Source organism: Mercenaria mercenaria, chromosome 4 (genome assembly GCF_021730395.1).
Source record: "Mercenaria mercenaria strain notata chromosome 4, MADL_Memer_1, whole genome shotgun sequence".
NCBI classification, from domain to species: domain Eukaryota; kingdom Metazoa; phylum Mollusca; class Bivalvia; order Venerida; family Veneridae; genus Mercenaria; species Mercenaria mercenaria.
Genome location: NC_069364.1, coordinates 75978680 through 75997582, shown reverse-complemented (window position 1 = coordinate 75997582; position 18903 = coordinate 75978680). Strand labels below are relative to the sequence as shown.

Genomic DNA, 18903 nt, shown 5'->3' with positions numbered 1-18903 from the left:
CAGGAACACTGGTTAGGTTTAATAATTGCCCACCATTACATTACTGAAATACTGTTGAAAAACTGTGTTAAACCCAAAACAGACAAACAAATCAAAAGAAAATATGAAAATATTTTGATAAACAAACCATGTCTTAAACATCAAGAGAATTTTCTCTGTTTTAATTTTTCACAATCATGAAAGTACATGGTTTCCTTATGTTGCAAGAATGGATAATTCTCTCAAAAACATATAGTTCATTTTGATTATTTTCTGAAATACTTAGTTTATTTTGATTATTTTCTGAAATACTTAGTTTATTTCGATAATTTTCTGAAAAACATGGTCTATTTCCATAATTTTCTGAAAAACATAATTAATTTCGGTAATTCTCTGAAATACTTAGCTTAATTTTATAATTCTCTGAAATACTTAAATTATTCCTGTCAAAGGCAGATATGGGGACATAATATGCCTTGCAAACCAGACCAGAGAATTTCTGTTGTTTTCTCCAGTGCTGGCAAAATTTGTCTCAGAATTTGTTACTTGAAGATGACTCTTATGCTAAAAATGACGTAATTAACTACAGTAATGAATGAATGTATAAATTCGTAGAAAGAAAGAGAATAGTACCTGAAAATAAACTTTATTGCTTGTATTTAATGTAGAATATGATGCAAGAAGGAGAAGCTATTGGGGTTGTGAGTGAGGATGGGAATATCCCGCTCAAAGATAACTGTTTTGATAGTGATTGGCAGTGTCTCTTCACTGCCTAAATGCTTACCCCAAGCTGAAAATTCCTATCTAGCTAACAACAACTTAAACATTTGAGCCGTGCCATGAGAAAACCAACATAGTGGGTATTCGACCAGCAAGGATCCAGACCAGCCTGCGCATCCGCGCAGTCTGGTCAGGATCCATGTTGTTCGCTTATGGTTTCTCTAATTGTAATAGGCTTTGAAAGCGAACAGCATGGATCCTGACCAGACTGCGCGGATGCGCAGGCTGGTCTGGATCCTTGCTGGTCGCATACCCACTATGTTGGTTTTCTCATGACACGGCTCATTTATATAAGCATATTGTGATCTTCTAGAATCTGTTTTTCTACAGAAACCGGTACTGGCACAGTGATGCCTGCAAGGGATCATACCTGCAACCACTGGTTCACTGTGTTCAGCTGATTTTGCCCTTACGCCTTCAGATAGGACACCTTTTCTGTCCAAGTCTTGCATGTATAATGTCTTATTTCACTATGTACATTCTTCACTCTTAAACAGGTTCTTTGATGCAACTGGACACAAGTGGTAATGTTTCAATAAAAATATCTTTGAAATTGTAGAATTCCTATCAAAATGTGACCAAACCACCATTTCACATCCTCTGTCACTAATGTACCTCTTTGTGTGTCACAATAAACTTAATATTTACTTGTACTAGTCACTACTTGTGAGTGTAATGGAACATTTTATCTAAGAATTTAGAGAAAAGAAATGCTCCTAGAATATTGAATATTTTGTGTCAGTTTAATCCATTTGTATCTTTTTAAATTAATGGAATTTTAAAAATTACCTTTATGTAATACTAATTGTCAATTTAATTTATCTAAATTAACACTTAAGGCTACATAGAAAGTGTTTTCTGTTTGAAACTTTATTAGATAGTGTTCTGTAGATGTGATTTAGACATGTAATGTTAGTGCATCAGTGTGAAGTGTGAAATTAATCGGGTGAATATATGTGTTCTTTTAGAGTTAGCATGAGTTTTCCATAACACCAGGGTTTAGAGGTAGGGCTTACGAAATAAGATAATGGTGCAGAATTGTTAATCTGAGGTTGTAGACCAGTCTTGAAACTCATGTTTGAAGATGTAAAAAGGGATTTTTTTTTTTCAAGGTAGAGAAATAAATGCAGTATATTTTTACTACAACCTCAGATTTTTAGCTGACTCTCTGTAAAATAATGCTATACTGAGATATTAAAGCCCACCTTGAAATATTTAAACATGGGTTAATTTGAATAATACAGATCCTATCATCACTTACTGGGCTTTTTCATGATTTCAGATTATGTGATAAAAACCATACGGAGGATTCAAGTATTTGGTACTTGGTACTAGATTGCTTTATCAATTACACGCAAATTTGGCAAAAAAAGAAAGGAAAATCACATGGTTTAAGATATAAACATTACATAGAAAAGAGTTATATTATGTTATTGTTGCAGTAGATGTGTGTAATTCTGTCTTGCTTTATTAGCTCACCTGAGCCAAGGGCTCATGGTGAGCTTTTGTGACCGCTCAGTGTCCGTGGTGTGTCGTGTGTTGTCCGTCCGTCAACATTTTCTAAAAAAAATCTTCTTGAAAACTACTGGACAGAATTACATCAAACTTCACAGGAATGATCCTTTGGTGGTCCCCTTTCAAAATTGTTCAAAGAATTGAATTCCATGCAGAACTCTGGTTGCCATGGCAACCAAAAGGAAAAACTTTAAAAAATGTTCTTGTCAAAAATCGCAAGGTGTAGAGCCTTGATATTTCGCATGTGACATCATCTTATGGTCCTCTATCAAGGTAATTCAAATTATGCCCCTGGGGTGAAAAGAGGCCCTGCCCCAGGGGTCCTAAGTTTTACATAGACATATTGGAAAAATCTACTTGTCTAAAACCACAAGACCTAGGCCTTTGATATTTGGTATGTAGCATTACCTTGAGGTCCTCTACCAAAATTTTTCAAATTATAACCCTGGGGTGAAAATAGGCCCTGCCCCGGGGGGTCTCAAGTTCTATATAGACTTATATAGGATTTTTTTTTTAAAATCTTCTTGCCTGAAACTGCAAGGCCTATGCTTTTGATATTTGGTATGTGAAAAGAGGCCCCTCCCCGGGGGTCACTTGTTATATGAGTTATATAGGAATAAATACCTCAAAAATTATCAGATCATATTTCCTAGACTATTTAATTACAATTACCTGATGACCCCAAGTGATTAGGGGTCACCTGACTGTGACCTTGACCTACTGACCTACTTTCATGTTTTTAAGATACAGCCTTGAAATTTGGATGACATGTACAGTTTTGCCCACCGATCGTAAAACTGACTTTCATTGACCATGAATATGACCTTCTGACTTACTTTCTAATATTTTAGCATCAGTTTACCATTTTTAATATGTTGCTCATATTACTCAGGCGAGCGATTCAGGGTCATCATGACCCTCTTGTTTGTTTAATGGGCAACCTGGGAACCAGTCTAGATTGATCTGAAAAATAACATATGAAATTATGAATATACTTTTGGTATCTAATATTCAAGAAAATTCAACAGGGATACTTTAATATTAGATTCATTACTAAATATATTGACAATTCCTTAGCAATTGGCAAGGGTAGAAAATTAAAGTGTTAGGAAGATGAATAGTCATCTCAAGTGGATGTATTGTCATTTAAAATGATGATTTGATTAAAATACATTTAGGTCATTAAAGATCATTATGGTTTCCATAACTGTTTCTTGTGGACAAGTTGTTGATTTCTTGCTGAGAAGTTAATAAGGAAAATATTCAAAAAAAAATGCACCGTTACTTAACTAAAAGCAGAACAAATAAAATACGACATTAGATCTAAAAAGAAGTTCACCTGTAATTGTAGAGTTATGATTTTGTTCAAATGCAAAGTTAAAGGAAGAAATTTAATGAAATTCTGATTGTTATACCCCCACCAAACATGTTTGAGGGGGGTATATAGGAGTCAGTTTTGTCGTGTCCTGTCCCGTCCCGTCCCGTCCCGAAATCTATTATCTCAGTTATTACCAAATGGATTTGATTCAAACTTAAAATACATGTTCCACCTTATCACCCACATCATGTGACACAAGGTGCATAACTCTTGACACCAAGTTTTCATGAATTATGTCCCCTTTTACTTAGAATTTAAGGTTAATTTTGTTGTATTTTCACTATATCTCAGTTATTACTAAATGGATTTGATTCAAACTTAAAATAGATGTTCCACCTCATCACCCACATCATGTGACATAAGTTGCATAACTCTGACACCATTTTTTTTATGAATTATGCCCCTTTTTACTAAGAATTTAAGGTTGATTTTGATGTATTTTCACTTTATCTCAGTTACTACTAAAAGGATTTGATTCAAACTTAAAATAGATGTTCCACCTCATCACCCACATTATGTGACACAAGGTGCATAACTCTGACACCAAGTTTTCATGAATAATGTCCCCTTTTACTTAGAATTTAAGGTTAATTTTGTTGTATTTTCACTATATCTCAGTTATTACTAAATGGATTTGATTCAAACTTAAAATAGTTGTTCCACCTCATCACCCAGATAATGTGACATAAGGTGCTTAACTCTGACATAAATTTTTTATGAATTATGTCCCCTTTTACTTTAAATTTAAGGTTGATTTTGATGTATTTTCACTATATCTCAATTATTACTAAATGGATTTGATTCAAACTTAAAATAGATGTTCCACCTCATCACCCACATCATGTGACACAAGGTGCATAACTCTGACACCAATTTTTCATGAATTATGCCCCTTTTTACTTAGAATTTAAGGTTAATTTTGATGTATTTTCACTATATCTCAATTACTACTGAATGGATTTGATTCAGACTTAAAATAGATGTTCCACCTCATCACCGACATCATGTGACACAAGGTGCATAACTCTGACACTATTTTTCTTGAATTGTGTCCCCTTTTACCTAGAATTTAAGGTTAATTTTGATGTATTTTCACTATATCTCATTCTGATTGGCTTAGAGCCAAAGGGAAGTAACCTTTTTTTAACCTTTGTACTGAGTTTCTTCCCCTTAAATTCTAGGAATTAGTCTATTTTTAGAAATCCTATTTTTAGATTTTCAATATTTCATGTATTTTTCTAACTTTTTTATTATAAGTCCTATGTAAAAAGTAAAAACATTTTTCCATGGTAACATGGGTTGGTAAGACACTTTTTTGTATTCACTTTTAGTGTATCTCTAATATTAGAGATTTAATATATTTACTAGTATTACTATACTAGTATTATACTAGTATTACTTATATGTGGAAGCCCAGGATGAAGTACTCCAAAGTATTTTTTAAGATTCCTTATGGTTGCCATTCTTCTGTGACAAGACAGTATGGTGGGGGTATGAGTCACTCCTGTGACAGTTCTAGTTACTGTTGTAAAAATGATAAATTTATTTTAAGTAAAAGCATTTCCTTGGTAACAGTGGATGTAGAAAATAACAAAACCTTTTATATCTACCGGTAGTATAATTATAGAAATTGTGAATTTTAATTTTTATTTCTTTTTTTTTGTAGTCATTTGTATACAAGTGCAATTGATGGTAGCTGTTTGTAAATCTGTAGCCAATTGTTAATGTGCATGCCATATTAGCCATTTTTATACATGTGTATTTTTTGTGATTTGTAGATGTGAGCATTTATTGGTAATAATCGGTAATGAAAAAGCTTATTGTGTGCGTATATTTTTACAGAAGCAGAGAAAGAATGTTGAATGCTACACTATATAGTTATAAAGTTTCCTACTTTTACCAGTCTTCCATTTATATATTAAAAAATGACCTTATACTGTGAAATCAGAACTAAGTTTTGTGGATTTTATTGCTGAGTAAGTCCATAATTATATCAAATCCAAAACAAACAAACAGCCCATTCATTTTATATCCCAGATTTGAAATTGTTGAAGAAAGAGACATTTTGATCTAAAACTACAAAATTTTATATTCTTTTAAATTAAATGTTTTCACAGTATAAGATTTTTTTCTCATTCATGCTGATGAAAATACTTTTCTTCTTCTGTTTTCTTAAAGTTTAAGCTACGCCATAAATAACTGAATAAAAATAGGTTAAAATTGCATTTATTAGGCACGCTTTGGGTTTTTGGTAAAAATTGAGTTTGCAGACCAGTCCAATAAAAAGTAGCATCTGATTGGTCGTTTCTGATTGGCAAGGTTTGACTAGTCTCCAAACTTAGTTTTGGACTCAGATTTTATGCATGTGTTTGTAGAGCAAAAAGAATGTGTCCAGTTCCTTTATATTTGCATGTATTTTTTATGTTGCTTAATTCTGTCAGTTTTAGATAGTGTAAAAATAAGCACGCCTCTGTCTTTTGATTGATTACCTTAAAATTCCAGTACATGTTTAACTAATTCTTCATTTTTAAAACTTCATACTTATTTCAAAGATGAGTTTCATACATTCTTTGTCAGTTTTGACTTCTCTGTCATCTTTTAGTCTCCATGTATTAAAGAACACATTCAAGTGAATATCTAATAAATCACGTGCCTTCAATGTTTTCTGTCAAGAAATCCTTTCGAGCCCGAGTCTTTTGCAAATTCCAGTTAAAACAGGTTTATTTGTACTATGAAAAATTAAAAAATAATCAGCTCACTTATCATTTTTTTATACCATTTACTTTTCTAAAACTTTGAAAAAAGTCTCAAAAATATTTGAGAAAAGGATAGAAAAAAAGGCCTAAAATTATTTGAAAGACACAAAACGTTCGAATTTAAGACAGACTGAAATTCAAAGAATACTATTATTCTAAACAAAGTTTTCCAGTGGACTGAAGGGCTATCTAGCATAGGTATTGTTTTAACCTTTAGCCTGCTAAATTTCTAAAATGGACTGGTCCATCATTCAATTTGGGCAATACCATTTGTTATTCAAAGGGGAGTTCACTAAAATAAAAATTTATTGACTGACTAGCGAACAGTGCAGACCATGAGATGTGCAGGCTGATCTTGGTCTGCACTGGTCGCAAAGGCAGAATCACTTACCACAGGCAAGCTAAAGGTTAAACAGCTTACATAGACACCAAGGTACTGATACTGTATGTTTTGTCTGTCCTAGGTTTGTAATAAAGGACAAGGAGTCTTTCTTTACAAATGCTCAGAGAAGTAGAATTGTGTACGCCATCTTGTCAAGAGCCTTTTATGAGGATGCTGATCCAAATAACCCCGCCAAACGTAGATTTGGTATGTATGGCTTTGAAACTTAATTTATTAAAAGATATAATAGATGTAATAGTAAGTCCGCAAGATATTGGTTGTTATGTTGTGTTGTTGCCTTCTCAAGACAAATGTTCTCTGTGTCAGTTTGCTTCAACTGGATAAATTTGTAAAACAGACAGTACTTTTTTCATGCCAGTTCCTCTTAAAATTCACAAAATTTAAAGTTAAAGGCACTGAGCTCCAGATTTTGGATAAGAAATGATCTTTCTTTCAATTGAAGTTTAAAAAGGTAAAGTAAAGGTAAAGTTTCTTGTTTAACATGGGTAGTCGATAAAGTCCCCACCTGGAATGGATGGAACAACTTATTTCCAGCCGAGCCTGCAGTAGGTGCCATATTTACCTCACAAGCATCCAGTCTAGGCCGATACAGCTAGAAACAGTACCAATTTAAGTAAATCACCCAGCACTGAATACTAGTCGAGATATCAGCCGCGACCGGGAATTGAACCCGGACCGCTGGCGTAGTCCAACCTGCTAACCACTGACTGACTCCCTATAACCACTGTGCCACTGACTCCCTTTATTTTGGTCATATTATAAACATTAGAATACGAGTTTTTGTGTCTAAACTACTTTAAACATGGCATTGCCAAATCAAGAAAATAAAGATGGCCACGTGGGGAATCGAGTCAGACCGCCGCGGCAATAAAGAAGTTTTCCGCTGTCATTACCAATAACACTATGGAGGGTTTAGTGTTCAGTGCGCGTTAAGTATAGATGTTAATAATCAAAGCAATTTACCTCGAGTAAAGCGTTACAAACGCTTTTCAATTTTCATCGTAAAAAGTAGTAAAAACTAATTCTCATGTGTTTCCGTAACATATAGTCTGTCAGTAAGTAAGTTTCAAAGCATGCATTAATTTCCTGATATCGAAAAAAAAGTTTTTGTTGTTGTTGAACGATCTGGAGGCCAGTGCTTTTAATTTTCAAAAATAGCTTGTTTTAATGCCCTGTCATAATTCTACTGTCAGTGTCTGTTAGTACATCAGTCTGTTAGGAACATTTTTTGTTTCGGCTACAGCTTTTAAACAGTTCAATGGTTACCAGTGGAACTTAACACAAATATAAAGCATAGACTGAGTGTGTGTGGTGTATATTAGTCAGGTCAGGTTTTTACCTCCAAGGTCACAAGCAAGGGCAGACAAGTTGGGGAGAATTCTTCACTTACTTGTGTCATTTCCTGCTTATTTGCTTTTCAGGAATCAAGAAATTGTTGGCGAATGGTTCATACAGTGCTGCCTATCCTCTCCATGATGTAAGTATGATAGTGACATCAACTAGACCAAGATTAATTCGTAAACATTCTTACTACATGGACCTTGAAAATATGAAAAAACTTTCTGCTTTGTAAATGGCATGTATCGATCTACCTAAACCAGGGCTCCGGAAATTTTGATAACTCAATCGGTCCGAAACGAAAATCCTGACCTCGGCGCTACCCAACCACTGCATTCCCAATATTACATATTTTGTAAAACGTGATAGAGTAAAGATATAATCATGTCATGCATTAAAACTGAGTTACCGGTCACCGCGTGTTTCCATACAATGAAGACAGTTATTCAGTGTTATGTGTGATTGTTACTTTGTTTAAATTTCGATTTTTTTCCGAGAAAATACTTGTAAGGATAAAATTACCGAGGCATTGACACCGTGTGCGAAACTAGTCTAAAAGCCAAAGCACGTGACCGGTACCGTATACACGGCAGATACTTTGTGATGTTTCCTCATTCTTTGACGGAATTCTATAAAATACAATTACACGACACATATTCTCTGCTAAACAGTCTCAGTATTTTAAGAATACTCTGCCGCGGACCGAATGTGTACGTTATATGAATGCTGAGATCGAATTTCCTTCATGTATAGTACCAAAAGGTCACGCATGTTGGCCACAGATATTTCATTTCAGTTATGTTGTACTTAGTAAGCAACTACATTTTATGAAGTTATATGTTCTCTTCTGATGTAAACAAAATTTCATTTTGAAACGTTTTTTAAAAGACCGATTTGATAAACAGCACCACTCCGGTTTTCTTTATCATTCGTGTTTGCCAGTCCATTTTTTTTTCTTTTTCTTTTTTGCACAGTCAGGTTGCAAAGACGATTTTCTGCACTTGTTTCAACTGGAGCCCCAACAAATGAATCTTGTAATTTTTTCAAATCAAGTAATTATAAAAAATATTTTGATTGGTTTTCCGTGTGATGTCTCATTCAATCAAAGACCTATAATGTACAATTATAGCTCTTTGATTAAATGCAGTGACCATTTGTTTTTTACCGTGATCAAACATAGCCTTTTGAAATAAACCATCCGTCGGATTTTAAATAAAAGAAGTGGATCCCAGTCGAAATGATTTGGATCCAGTCAGACATATTTGGAAACCAGTCAAAAATGTTTAATACATTGCAGTCGGCTGTCTGCAAACATTAAAGGATGTGCCGCGCTAGCACTGATTGCGTCACATGCTAATTACGGACCGATTATCAAAGTGACAATCAGACTGTTTGACACGTTTATTGATTATCTGAGGGTGCGACCAACAATTTCCTGCTTGGCAGTAGATGGTGTATTGAGATATCAGACCGAAATTTATACCTTTCTCCATTTTTACGGGACCGATTTTTTTCGTTTTTTCACTTCATGAATCGGTCTGAAAAGTCAAAAATCGGTCCAAAACCGACAAACCGGCAATTTCTGAAGCCCTGACCTAAACTACCATGAAATTAGGTATTGGGCTACAGAAGTCTATAGAATTAGTGATATTTAGATACATTATATACAATGTAGATAATGGCTTCAGATAATCTATAAATCTGTTGTTGTTTTTTTTTGCTTTTTGCAAAGAAATATTCCTTGGGAGATCCTGATTGTTCAAATTGATCCAATATTTTGTCAAAGAACATGGCTGCCACAGGGTGTGGTCACTTTTCTATATATGTATAAGTGGAAAATTAAAAATTCATTCTCATAAGAAACTGCTGGTCCAATTGTACAATAATTTCACACAAATGTTTCTTACTTTACCCATTACAAGATGGTTCAAGTGTAGTCCAATTGGTCAAATAGGAAGACAACTGTAGCTAAAAGTAGAAAAAAATCTTCAAACAACACCGTAAGCGAAGGTTCTATTTTGAAATTGTTACACAGAAATAGTCTTTTAGTAACAATCTACCAAGATAACTCAAATAATTCAGATTTGTAGAAGACATGGCCCACAGAACTTAAAATAGTCCTAAACCTCAAATTGGATCTAGAAATGATTCTTTGAATGATCCTGTTCTAACTTTGTTAAAGCCATTTTATTATGTCAGTATAAGGCTGTTGGGCAGAGGCTTGCTTTCTCTCAGTTTATGGAAAAACTTCGAAAATCTTGAAATCTGCAGGACAGTTTTAAAGTGATTTTTGGCAGAAAATGTTTGTTTGACAATTTTCTACCAAAATGTAATATGAGCTGTGAAACTCAAGTGAGGGATAGAGAGTCATCATGGCTATTTTGTTATTATCTCGGTCAACCTCAGTATTCTACAAAGATTTTAGGTGATTACCCCTGTTGGATACAATACCAAAATTTATGTCTTTTTTTGTTTGTATATATAATAATATTGTAAAGACTCCAGAGAGTGAAGTGGGAAAGACAGCACCTGCCTATAAGTATAGAGGTACGGCTGTGACTAAAATCAGATCTGGTGCGCCTGTGATATATTACAGACTCCGGTATATACCGGATTCAAGCAATTTGAAAGAAAATTATCTTAATGTATATATTTTGTAACCATGGTGATACTAACTCGAACCTTTAGTAAGTATATTATACACTAATTGTGTGCGGACATGCCATAATTTGCGTATTTTTGCCGTGTGCTCAAATTGATAATCACTTCCGAGCATGCGCAGAACGGCTGCACCAGATCTGTAATGAGAAATATCGAGGTACCCACTCTTCAGAGGTGAAGGTAACAGAGGTTGTATTATTTCCTGTTTGAATCTACTCAATTTTCTGTATTTCAGGGGAAATATATCAGTGAACACTCAATATTGACAAGAGGAAAGCGCAATGACAGACATGTATGTATAATCTATGTGTAGTCCTTACAAATATTAGGAAAAAATGTTGACATAATTTCCAGTGATACTCGGTCTGAAATAAATGATTTCATATTTTTCTGAAAAAGTACATTAAAGCATAACTTAGGTGTTTCCTGAGATTGCATGCTGTGCAGTATAATGGGTGTAAGAAAAGTTTTCCTGCTCTGATCATTATCATTATATGCTTATCATTCATGTGATGCTTTGAAAGTGTTGTTAAAACATATATACATTATGTACATTCTGTTTATTTGTTTGTTTTGGTTTAACACCATTTTTCAACATATTTTCAGTTATATCACGGCGGGCAGTTAACCTAACCAGTGTTTCTTGATCCTGTACCAGAACAAACCTGTTCTCAGCTAATAACTTCCAACTTCCCCACATAAATCAGAGGTGGAGGACAAATGAATTCAGACTCACTGTCCTTTTGTCCTTTATCAAATTGTAACTGAGAACATACACTTTGCCCAAGGATCAAACTCACAACCCCGCAATCCGTAGATCTGCGCTTCATATTGAGCTAAGCAGGTGGTGGGGTGGGATGGGTGAGTGCAGTGCATTCTGTTGCTAAATGTAAACAAATTAGAGCCATATAACATACTAAAACAAGTTTGTGAAAATGAATGTTTATTGACATAGTAATGCGATTACTATTTTTAGACATTTACATTTACATTATCTGCTATGATAAATTGGCCCAGGTACTACAGCCAATCCCTCCGCAGATATTATATCACAAAAAACATGATTATCCCTTCATACATTATTTGCTGAAACTCTGTAGTTAGTATGCTGGTAACTCAATTTTGTCACTCTGTGAAATTAAATTTGGTGAGCAAGCAAATTTATGTTTCTATTTTTGAGCTAAGCAACAAAATTTTATGCCGACAAAATCCAGTGATTTTGCTTTATACATATGGGGAGAGTTTCACATATTTGAAAAGATATAGCCTGTATACTTTTGTTAAAGTGACCAATTCTGTTTTTGAAATATTTCAGTTACTGTATGAGATATGGGCACGGCCAAGGTCATGGTACAAATACCAGCCTCTTGATAAAATCAGGTAAATAAGTTTTTGTATGTTACAATAGTGAATAATTATGATCCTCTTTGCCTGCAAAGAGCGCTATTTGAGCCGCGCCGTGAGAAAATCAACATAATGCATTTGCGACCAGCATGGATCCAGACCAGCCTGCGCAGTCTGGTCAGGATCCATGCTCCATGCTGTTCGCTTTCAAAGCCTATTGCAATTAGAGAAACCGTAAGCGAACAGCGTGGATCCTGACCAGACTTGGTGGATGAACAGGCTGGTCTGGATCCATGCTGGTCGCAAATGCACTATGTTGTTTTTCTCATGGTGCGGCTCATTTCATCTTGTCCTGTAAATGGTAAGCTTGTAATATTATACAATTATATATTAATGTGAGATAAAATCACTTGTCCATCATTTCACTCGACCCTCCCTGATGTGAATGAAACCTTCATTGAGATGTAAAAGTCTTTCCTGTGAGGAAGTCATCCATTTGGGTTTCAAACATTTTGTTGTTTCACCCAGGTTCCCGCCCATATAAAAATAATGCCATGAGACTCTTGATTTCATCCTCCACCATTTTAAGTGAAAAGTCACCATATAAGCAAACAAACGCTGTCTGTAAGACAGCATGTGTGACTTCTCTCAGTGCTAGACTCTGAAGTAGGCTTTGCCAGTAAAAACTTTAACCAAAAACTTTTAACGACGCCGACGTCAAGGCGAGTGCAACAGCTCCACTATTTCTTTGAAAAGTCGAGCTAAAAAGTGTTTGTGTGCCTTATGTAACACTACATGTATGTTTATTTCATTTTTAGGAGCTATTTTGGTGAGAAAATTGGTATATATTTTGCTTGGCTTGGTTTCTATACAACTATGTTGGTACCAGCTTCAGTTGTTGGATTGGTGGCATTTATCTATGGTGTAGCAACTATGTTTGATGATACCATCACGTAAGTGTTATTTATAAATGTTTTGAAATCATTTTAGTCATTTGAGTGTTTAATTATCCAGATCACATAAATAAAATAAACTATTGTAATGATCATTTAAAGCATCTGTAGTTCACACTGGCCATAGCTTTATCAGGTCAGATGGTTCGAACATTGAGTTGTGAATTATATGCCAAACGAGTGGACAGACTGACACATTTCTTGCCTTGTAAGTATGAAGGTAGGCAAATATGTATCCTTTATATATCGAATCAAATGAAAACAGTGGGAGCACTTTTGAACCGTTTCTTAGCAATATGTGTGAGGTTTGTGCTGTTTCCTCAAATACATCTTTATAGTCAGACAGGGGAAGGAGATTTTTGTCAGTGTTTAGGAATATTGCATTAAATTCAGTGCTTATTGGGATCAAGAAATTATTGTGCCTGTAAAATGTCTTAGACCAGGTTTTCAAAAAAAACTGGGTATTAGATTGGCGAATGGCGTAAGGCTGGGCCGTGCGGGCGAAGCCTGGCAGGCAGCATCAGCTTTTGGTTTCCACTCAATAACTTGAGTTAGAAGTTACCTATTGCAATGAAACCTGGTATATAGGTAGCTTGCATAGAGATGGAGTTTGGTATTGCATATGGTCAGTAAAGTCAAGGTCACAGTTTCAGTTCAATATAATTAGTTTGGGTACACCTATTGTCAGCATTGGTTAATAGGTGGCTTTTATCAAAGCTAGAGGTTGGGAATATATTTGAAAAAACTTTTGATGACCTGCTTAATGACTGTTCACCAAAGTTGTTAGAAGCAGGGTCTAAAAGACGCAGCCCTCCTCAGGTTAGCATCTTAAGCCTATCTTGTCCTCTTGTTTCATTTTTATTTTTATAAGGGATAAGGCTTGGTATGTTATAAACAGAAGAATGGTATCCACTTGATTGTAGCAGAGTGACAGACTTGGAAATGCATTGCATTGCGGACGATATTTGAGAAACCCCAAATACAGTCGACACTCATTGGCTCAAACCCAGATCCCTCGAATAGCCTTGTTTGCTAGAACCCATGGTCTGGTCATAATCTTATTTCTTATATATTGTATATTGTTCGACGCTATATTTGTTATTAGATGAAAATGTTAATATGCATGTGAAAATCTATTTAATAAAAATGATATTTAATTATTATTTTTTTTTTTCCTGACAATTTACACGCCATGAACATACTTCACGATAGCTCCGTATATAAACAAAGATGGCCGCCATACTGATGGCTCGAACTACCGATCTCTCGAACTCATTTTCACGGACCTTTCGAGTTCGAGCCAACGAGAGTCAACTGTAGTTCTATGAAAATACGCTTGCTTTCTCTATAGAAGCAGCAACTTTAATATTAAGTTTTTAAATATTTCTAAATCCCAATAAGCACTGTATATGATGCGATATTCTCAAAAACTAACAAAAACCTTCTTACCCCATCAGACTGAATAGAGGTGTTTGAGTAGAAATCAAATCATACATTGTACTTACAAGACAGGAAATGTTTCATTTCGTCTACTCATTTGGTGTAAAATTCACCGGAACCATTTGATCTGATAAATCAATGGCCAGTGTGTAATTTTTGAAAGTTGAACCATGTTCAGTTTCATATTTTAGTGATTTTTATGCAGATTGGTTCAAACTACAATTTTTTTGCCAAGGAAACTAAGATGTCACAGGAATGAAAATCTGCATACACATGCAGAACAAAAATTTCGTTTATAATTTTAAAAAGTTGAAATGCTTCAGATGCTTCAAAAATACATGTCAATAAGTTTACAGCTTTTTTTACCAAAAACAAATAAAAAATAAACGCAACAAAAAAAAGTTAATTAAGAAATATCTGCTTTATGTGCTAAGAACTCATAATTGTGGGTATTAATCTTAATTCTCTGTGGTTACATCAGAAGTCCACAAAATTAAATTCCCAGTGGATTAAAAACTTAACATATACCGTCAAACTTCAATCACTCAAGTTTGCAAGGGGTTGAGAAGAATACTCGATTTATACAGGGTTTTAAGCAATCCAAATATAGAACATATAGTTAAAAAAAGGCCGTGGATAACATGAATTACTTGAATGAGCCCAGTTGCTGAAGCTAGAGATGCTTGTATTCCACTGTATTTTATCTTTTAAATTTGAAATCCGCAGTTCCAGTCCTCACAAAACAGCTGTTCATGCAAAACCATGAAACTTTATGCCAAATGATTTCATGGTATAAAGCATGTTTTAGGTCTGATTAATTATGTCATGTAAAGGAATAATCATGACAAATATTAAAGAAGTGACAATAATTACATTATTTCTGTATTTTTGTTATGTTTTAGGAATGAGATATGTGACATTAACAAGGCAGGCAACCTGACTATGTGTCCTCTGTGTGATAACAGATGTTCATACTGGCGTCTCCAGGAAAGTTGTTCATACTCACGAGCTACCTACCTGTTTGACAACCCAGCCACAGTGGCATTTGCATGCTTCATGGCTCTTTGGGGTAAGTCTGTTTACATTATTTAGCTGCTTCTCGATGCATACATGGCACTAAATATCACGTCGATGTGATGTCACCATAATATCATTGTGATGATTAAAGCATTATTTGTCATATTAGAATATATATTCAGATACATATAGATATATATATTGCCTCATCTTCTGTATTATTTTATATCAATAAAATTTTATGTGTTTCAGCTTCATTTTTCCATGACTTTTGGAAGAGGAAACAGAATGAAATAGAGTACGACTGGGATACAGCCGACTTTGAGATGGAAGAGGTAATCTAAACCTTTACATCGTTCACTTCATAACAGGCTCTTACACGGCAAAACTTTCACATTTTCATTCAAGAAAAAGACTGATAAGATAGGAATTAAAGGTTTTCAGTCTTAAGATTTGTATGTTTTGCAATAAAGAACGGGTTTAACAGACAAATTAGTGAGAAACCATTTTGACATAAATTTTTGACATGACTTCAGGTTAGTTACCACATGATGAATGTTGATCAGTATATATTAATTTTTTTTTCACAATATTTTTTTGAGCATGTTAAAATCAGAATAATTATCAAAGCCTTCTTATGGTTTATTGTCAGATATACCAGGGATTCTCATTTTGATGCTTGGTTATTTAGCTGTTTTGGTGTTCAGAGTCCTGTGTATCTGAGCTCAGAACAGTGGTAAATCTGATCACAAACAATACAAAGGCCTTGTTTATTTAATTAAAAGACAGTTTAAGATTCATTTTTTACACTACGTTTTTTTAGCTCACCAGTCACGAAGTGACAAGGTGAGCTATTGTGACCGCTTGATGTCCGTCGTGCGTCGTCCATCAACAATTCCTAAAAAAATTTTCTTCTTGAAAACCACTGGACAAAATTACACCAAACTTCACGGGGATGATCCTTGGGTGACCCCCTTTCAAAATTATTCAAAGAATCGAATTCCATACAGAACTCTAGTTGCCATGGCAACCGAAAGGAAAAACTTTAAAAATCTTCTTCTCAAAAAACCAGAAGCCCTAGAGCTTAGATATTTGGTGTGAAGCATTGCCTAGTGGACCTCTACCAAGATTGTTCAAATCATCAAAATTGACCCCGCCCCAAGGGTCACTTGATTTTACATAGGAAAATCTTTAAAAATCTTCTTCTCAAAAACCAGAAGCCTAGAGCTTAGATATTTGACATGTAGCATTGCCTAGTGGACCTCTACTAAAGTTGTTCAAATCATGACCCCGGGGTCAAAATTGACCCCGCCCCAGGGGTCACTTGATTTTACATAGGAAAATCTTCAAAAATTTTCTAAAAATAAACCAGAAGGCATAGAGCTTAGATATTTCACATGTCGCATTGCCTAGTGGACCTCTACAAAATTTGTTCAAATCATGATCCCTGGGATCAACATGACCCCGCCTCAGGGGTCACTTGATTGTACATAGGAAAATCTTCAAAAAATTTCTAAAAATAAACCAGAACGCCTAGATCTTAGATATTTGACGTGTAGCATTGCCTAGTAGACTTCTACAAAATTTGTTCAAATCATGACCTCCTGGGTCAAATTGACCCCGCCCCATGGGGTTACTTGATTGTACATAGAAAAATCTTCAAAATTTTCTAAAAATAAACCAGAAGGCCTAGAGCTTAGATATTTCACATGTAGCATTGCCTATTGGACCTCTACAAAATTTGTTCAAATCATGATCCCTGGGGTCAAAATTGACCCCGCCCCAGGGGTCACTTGATTTTACATAGGAAAATCTTCAAAAATTTTCTAAAAATAAACCAGAAGACCTAGAGCTTAGATATTTCACATGTAGCATTGCCTAGTGGACCTCTACAAATTTATTTAAATCATGACACCTGGGGTCAAAATTGACCCCGCCCCAGGGGTCACTTGATTTTATTTTTCTTTTTGGTTAAATTTCTTCAATTTCTTGTCCTTAAGTGCAATGATAACAGGTGAGCGATATAGGGCCATTATGGCCCTCTTGTTTTGTTTACTGTTTATTTTCATCTATTATGTTATATGGACATGCTGGAGGTTGGGTATTTTACCAGACAGGGCCAGTATTCATTAGCAATTCAAGTCTGACACTACAACTATTCAGTACACTATGATTATACACCTGAAGAGGGCATATTATGTTATGACACCGGTGTCTGTCCGTATGTTAGCAATTTCATGTACGCTCTGTAACTCTTGAACCCCTTGAAGGATTTCGAAGAAACTTGACACAAATGTTCACCACATCGAGACTACGTGCAGAGCGCATGTTTTGGATGGCTGGCTTCAAGGTCAAGGTCACACTTAAGGGGTCATACCTTTGGGCGTATATTGTGCCACATTGCGGTGCTCTTGTTTTGTTTATATTGATTAAATTTCAGTTAACATTGTTATGCAGAACAATTACTCATGCGAAGTTTCATTACAGTTAGTGCTAATTTAACAGTGACGGAACAAAAGGAAATTTTTGCATTTTGAGGTGTGTCGGTATTTCAGACTTAAAACTGTGATGAATACAGGTCCTGTACCAGGGCTTTTTTCCCCAAATTGTGAAGAGGCCCTAGCCTTTTGTTTTGTAAAACAAGTGTGATTTCTCTTAAAATTGTGAAGTTTTGGCATTAACTTCCCTAAAATTGTGAAATAAAAAGCGCAATATTGACTCCATTTGTGAAAACCAATTTTAAACTACAGATTCAAATATTTAGTATTTGAATTATTTTTTGCACAAATAAATAAACAGTGAAGAGGTGAAATGGAACAGTTTACTATAAAAAGCTTATTTTATTATGTTAATAATTATCGTTCAGATGTAAGTATGCCATTAATTTTCTTGCGAGTAGTTCAGATGCAAGCTTAAGCTACCATTTTACTACAGTGCATATAAAATGAAGATACCTAGAGAGGATAAAACCCATGATGCACAATCAGAAACAGAATAATATTCACGTGAGAAGTTTCGGTTTTTGAATTGTATAGCCATTTTATAATTGTGAAGTAGTGGAATATCAGCCTCTGTTATATAGCGAAAAAAGCACTGTGTACCGATGTCTTAAAGAATTCCCCCTTTGAACCATTTGGAGGTGAATGATGCTTTTTATTTGCAGTTTCTCCTGTTTTTGAACATCATGAAAAATAAAACCATTGCAAATGCTATCCAGCTTACAGTTTCATAGCTGTTCTCTTTGTCGTCAACATTTTAAGCACATTTTATAAATTAATTGATTTTTGTATAATTATTTTATTTTTTATTTTTTAAGTTCAACTATTTGAAATTATTCAA

General features: G+C 34.7%; 1 protein-coding gene across 6 annotated transcripts in view; it reads left to right on the top strand.

The window, feature by feature from the left end:
- The window catches only part of LOC123552175 (anoctamin-4-like), a 127802-nt gene that overhangs the window by 52873 nt on the left and 56026 nt on the right, over positions 1-18903 (top strand). For 4 of the 6 annotated variants that reach the window (XM_053541710.1, XM_053541708.1, XM_053541713.1 and 1 more), the window contains 8 exons: positions 2042-2080; positions 6873-6997; positions 8233-8288; positions 11046-11102; positions 12126-12190; positions 12973-13107; positions 15450-15616; positions 15817-15899. In XM_053541710.1, coding sequence (XP_053397685.1) covers positions 2042-2080; positions 6873-6997; positions 8233-8288; positions 11046-11102; positions 12126-12190; positions 12973-13107; positions 15450-15616; positions 15817-15899 — 727 coding nt within the window. Of the gene's footprint in view, positions 1-1256; positions 1284-2041; positions 2081-6872; positions 6998-8232; positions 8289-11045; positions 11103-12125; positions 12191-12972; positions 13108-15449; positions 15617-15816; positions 15900-18903 lie in introns of all 6 variants that reach the window. The other 2 variants (XM_053541709.1, XM_053541711.1) reach the window with 2 other exon arrangements.